The sequence below is a fragment of the Crotalus tigris genome, unplaced genomic scaffold (assembly GCF_016545835.1).
Source record: "Crotalus tigris isolate CLP2741 ecotype Arizona unplaced genomic scaffold, ASM1654583v1 scf7180000020347.5012614909:4044961, whole genome shotgun sequence".
Classification (NCBI taxonomy): Eukaryota; Metazoa; Chordata; class Lepidosauria; order Squamata; family Viperidae; genus Crotalus; species Crotalus tigris.
In genome coordinates, this window is record NW_024097978.1 from 3,322,776 (window position 1) to 3,328,156 (window position 5,381).

The 5,381-nt window shown below is 37.3% G+C and overlaps 1 protein-coding gene across 1 annotated transcript in view; it reads right to left on the reverse strand.

Annotated features, from left to right (window-relative positions):
* Positions 1-4,454, reverse strand: part of HGD (homogentisate 1,2-dioxygenase) — a 47,324-nt gene extending 42,870 nt beyond the window's left edge. Inside the window, exon 1 of the mRNA XM_039366661.1 lies at positions 4,280-4,454. Within this exon, the coding sequence (XP_039222595.1) occupies positions 4,280-4,327 (48 nt within the window). The 5' untranslated portion in view covers positions 4,328-4,454. The remainder of the gene's footprint in view (positions 1-4,279) is intronic.
* Between the last annotated feature and the right edge of the window lie 927 nt (positions 4,455-5,381).

Genomic DNA, 5,381 nt, shown 5'->3' on the forward strand with positions numbered 1-5,381 from the left:
AAAGCAAAATAGTCCTTTAAACACTCCTTTAACTTTTGAACATTCTTCTCTTGTCTGAACAAATTTTCATTAACTCTCCAGGATCTCCTTTCCTCTTTCTCTTGAGTCAGCTCCATCCAAACTGGGCTATGATCCGTCAGTGATCTAGGAAAAATCTTTACATTCTTTACTTTATTATACAAATCCGTAGTAATCAAAAAAAAGTCAATTCTTGAAAAAGATTGGTGTCTATCAGAAAAAAAAGTGAAATCTCTCTCCTCTTGATTACATTCCCGCCAATAATCCCTTAATTCCCAGTCTTCCTTCATATCAAAAAAAGCTTTAGGTAACCTTGCTTGTTTAAGAAAAGGAGAGGAACCTTTCTTGTCCCTTTGTATATCTAAGACACCATTCCAATCACCCATTAATACCACTGATCTATAGTCAAGCAATGTTATTTTTTGATGTAACTGCTTATAAAATTGTTCCTGTTGTTGATTTGGAGCATAAAGTCCCACTATAAGTACTTTCTTACCATATATACCAAGTTCAATCATCACATATCTCCCCTAGGAATCTGATTCTACCAGACAAGCTGGTAGGTTTTGTTTAACATATATAACAACTCCCCCTTTCTTCCCAGGAGCAAAAGATATAAAATGAGATCCCAAACGAGCATTGACTAAATATTTCTGATCTTTAAGTAAAATATGAGTTTCCTGTAAGCAAATAACATCATTGGTATGTTGCTTCAAATAATAAAAGATTTTTTTCCGTTTCTGAGGAGAATTCAATCCATTAACATTCCAGGTCAAAAACTTTGCCATCTCCCTTGGCACGCAGCCTGGAGAAGACACCATCAAGATCTGAAAGAGCTGCATGTGTTGCATAACTCTTGGGTCTTGCTCCTCCCACCGGCGGTGATGCACTTCCAGAAGAATTCGCTTTAGGCTCTTTTTTACGTTGCTCCTTCTCTTTACGCTTATAAGCTGCACGAGTCATCCTCTGCTCTTTAACCTCCATCTGGCGTTGCCTTTCAGCTTGTATCATCCCAGCGGAAACCAAACCTAATGCCTCAGATTGCTGCTCGACTTCCTTGCCACTCGGAGATTTCTGACCAGATGGAGTTGAGCCTGCACCCAGGACCGAAGTATAAAACTCTCTAGCTTTGTCAACTGTATTCAATCTGTAGCGTGTCCCCGCATGGCTCAAAACAATACCCATCGGAATTTCCCATCTAAATGGCATCAATCTAGCTTTGAGCTCATTGGTTAAAAAAGCGAAGTCTTTCCTGCTTCTTAAAATTTTGGATGGGATTTCCTTTAGAATGATAACATCTTGGGCAGCAATCTGAAATCTTTTGTTGTAAAAGGCTTGTATAATCTCATTCCGCAGGGACTTCTTTGTAAAATAAATCACCACATCTCTAGGCAAATTCTTCTGCTTAGCAATCCAGGAGTTAAGTCTATAAATTTTTTCCACTTCTCTATGTAATTCTCCTTTATCCATATCCAAGGCCACTGCCAGATCAGTAAGGACCACCTCCACCAAATCTTGATTCATATCTTCCTTGAGGCCTCTAATCCTCAGGGCATACTCCATCTGTCTGTACTGAAACATCAAAATATCTTCTTGTGAGGACTCCACCTTCCTTTCCACATCTTGAATTTTATCATCAAAGAAATCAACTTTGTTTTCCACTTCCTCAAGCCTTGCATCGAGCTTAACCACCACAGTAGCCAAGCCTGAAACTGCTGCAAGTATATCTTGTCGTAAATCATTATTATTTTCTTGCAATTTAGTCTTTATCCCCGTTATCTCTTCTTTAAGATCAGATTTAATTTCTGATTTAATCTGTGAGGCAAATTGCTTCATTTCCTCTCTCATTTGAACTACAATCTCTCCCATTATGCCTCTGACCTCTTGTGCTGAAAGTCCAGGCAGAGGGGGGGAGGGTGGTGGCTGAGCCGGTGGTACATGTTTAGATTGTTGTTGTAATTGTGCAGTGGAAGTTATAGGAGAAGAAACAACCTTAGGTATTGAAGCAGGCTGCTGTCTCTTTGAAGCCATTTTAAAAAGCGCAGTTCTCACTTCCCTTTCCCCTCCACACAAGAAGGGAGGAGGAAAGAAAAAGAAAAAGAATTTAAAAAGAGACAAACTATAGTCCTTGAAAATCCAGAGAAAATCCAAAGAATAAAAGATAAAAGAGCAAACAATTCAAAAGAAAAAATTCTAAGCCAAAAGCAAAAGCAAAAGCCAGTCCTTAAAAAGGGAAAGTAAAACAAAAGGGAAAGGAAAAAAAAACTCCGACACTTTCAAAACGCCATCTTAAATCCTTTCACTAATATAACAAAGAAAAGGAGGAAAAATAGTAAAAATCAAATAATAAAAAAAAATAAACACCTAAAGTATATAACAAAAATCCTTTAAACTGCTCCGTCCGTTTAAAAATTACTCACCAAAATACTATAAACACGGAGATAGAAGCGGCGGTTTCTTTTGCTTCCTAGGAAGCAAAAACAGCTGGGAGGCGGAGATCAGCAGGAGCTCCGAGGGAACACTCCTTTCACCCCCTCTAGAAATAAATCCAGAGGGGGTTTAGGGGTTCTACCTCTATTCCTGCGTTCTCTGTCCCTTCCCTTTGCCCGGGAAGGGAATTCCGAGCTGCGGGCCAGCTGATGCGCGCTGTGCTCCGCGGCTCTGACACTTCCCCAGCTGGACGGCTAAAAGATAGCCGCCATCGCCGTCGCCTAGTACCGGAAGCCCCCTTATTTATTTATTCTGATTTCCACAGCTGCCCAACTCAAACAAACTGAGCAGATTGCAATTGTACACGAACATTATGGGAAATTGAACCTCAAAAACAGTAAGGCAGTTTTTTCATTGAAGAACCTGAGTGGAATGTGAAATAGATGTCTTAGAACAATTAATAGTATTAGCTGATTTTCATAATACAGATGGCTGCCAAAAATGTATAGAGTGGCAATGCCCTCAATTAAAATATTATTTGATGTTGATGTGGCTGGAGGTCTTAAAGGATTTAATATGTTCTCTACACAATAATACAATGATTACTTTAAAGAAAAGTTCCTCCAACACATAAATTAGATGTTCAAGATTCTAAGGCGGCTTTAAATATAAAACTATGATGTCTCGATTCATGAAAATCAATGGAAGAGCATTTTTACTGTTTCTATAGCAGTAAAATTTTAATTTCAGAGAATTAGTGAGAAATGAAAGAAATGACATATAATAGGTGTATTCTTACCGATTAAAAGGATAGAAAGAAAGAGACAGGCTTTATCAAGGGGCTTCAAGTTAGGATTTTTCAAGTGAAGCGTCAGGTAAGTTGAACCTGGTTAGACTGATGGATCACCAGCTCTAGAAATCTCTTTCAGAGATAATGAAAAAGCCACTTCTCCAGCTGCACTGATAAAATATATTATGTGCAATTAATATTTAGTTTGCTTGATGAGCTAGTTGAGAAATAACCTTTCTACAATTTGTTAAAATATGAATTTTATCTGGAATGGTCAGGATATATTTTCTGCCTTAATGAATCAGTTATCTCTTAGCTCTGCATAACTGATGAAATTTAACCTTCCAAATCGTTTTCTAAGAGATAGCTATTAACAGTTAATGGAATGAAGTTCTTATTCAAAATCTGGGTTTTGTTGCATCAGACCCTCTTGGTGAAATGGATTGGTTTGATTCATTTGGAAATTATTATACAAAGCTGTTTTGGATTACTCCAAAATGTTAAGAAACTTATAAAAGCGTAACAGAGTCATGCTTGTTAAATATTCTTCTCATGTGTTTAACACATTCCATATAATTTTAAAATAGTTCTTTAAAAAAGGGAAAAGTGTTGTAATTCCTGTTTCCCAGAATTTTCTAGATTTAGACTTACAGTTTAAACATGTTAAAAATCTGACTATGCAGCAGTTAGATCCGTCACAATCTAAATTTGAAAAGGCATTACAAAGAATGAAGTTTTAAATATACAGCTTTAAGTGAACTGGGCAAAAACTCCTTACTTCAAGTAAATGACCCCATAGATAAAAGCAATCAAAGCTCTAGCAAACATCTGGGGCTGGTTTCTGCCTGCTCATAGAAAGCCTTTGTATCTGCAGCAAGGATTCCCTATTAAAAAAAAAGTGATTTCACTAGTTCATCACAGAAACGATGAAAGCACTCTAGAATTTTACTCTGTTTAGAAGTATGTTAATGAATGGGAATGAAGAAATTCTGAAATCTTTTAGTCAAAGCAACAAGATACAGATTTTCACTGGTAACTTACCTTTAACTCTGATATTTCTTCCATATTTCTTATCATTCCTGAGGACATTGCAAAAACTAAATGTGTTTGGTCAAATGACTGCCAAAATGGTTTCCAAAATTAGTTTCTTTTAGCAACTGAAGAAAGTTAAAATAGTACGATGGCAACCAAGCTATTCTGCAAGTGAGAAAGTCCAAGAGAGATTTCAAACTATTTACTCAGTTGAGCCTGGTTTAATGAGAAACAGGCTTCTCTTCTGGAACCAATGGAAGGATCTCCGCGAATCAACAACCAGGAAAAAGGGGGAGGAAAAAGCTGACTTGCTTTTGTAATTTTATTTCAGATAATGTTAGCAATGGAACCCAAACATGAGTAAAAAAAACAGCATTTCTATTCCTAATCCTTCAAAATGTCTAAGTGCTGCACAGCCTTATTGCTACTCTTTCCCACTCCACAGGAAAATGAAGTAAACTAAAAAAACTTCATGTTCTTCCTTCATATTATGTACATTTGTCTAGACATTTGTCTAGGTTGTGGGGGAGAGTGGAACTGAAAAGACATTAAAGCCTCCTTTATTTGTAAAAGGCTTGCTAGTGAGGCTGAAATCAAGGAAGCACTGTAGAAAAAAACTGGCAGGTCAGAGGAAATGCTAAGGAACTATTATGGCCGATATTAGCCTCATTTAAAAATGTTCTTTTTTATTAATAATGCTCTAGTAAGTAATGGACAAGCTGGTTTCAGTTTTTACATTGATTTCCAAAAAAATGGGTGTTTTACATCCATTCAACTCCTGCCTTAGGCAGGAAAGCCAGCTGAGTAACCTTGGACCAGTTGCACTCTCTCAGCCCAATTCCCCTCACAGGGTGGTTGCTCTGAGGAAAACAGGAGGAGGAAGGAGCATTAGATATGTTGGCCACCTTGAGATGTTTATAAAAATAATAAAGGTGGGATATAAATTAAAAAATAAATTTTACTTTTTGTGTCATTAAACCCAGCACCTATTTCAACTCTCCATCCCAGCTGTGGTTTACCATGTTACTGCTACCAACAACAGGAAAGATACCACTGCTCCTCATCTTCAAACCTCTACGTGAGTAAGCAAACTGGAACAATATTTTTTTTA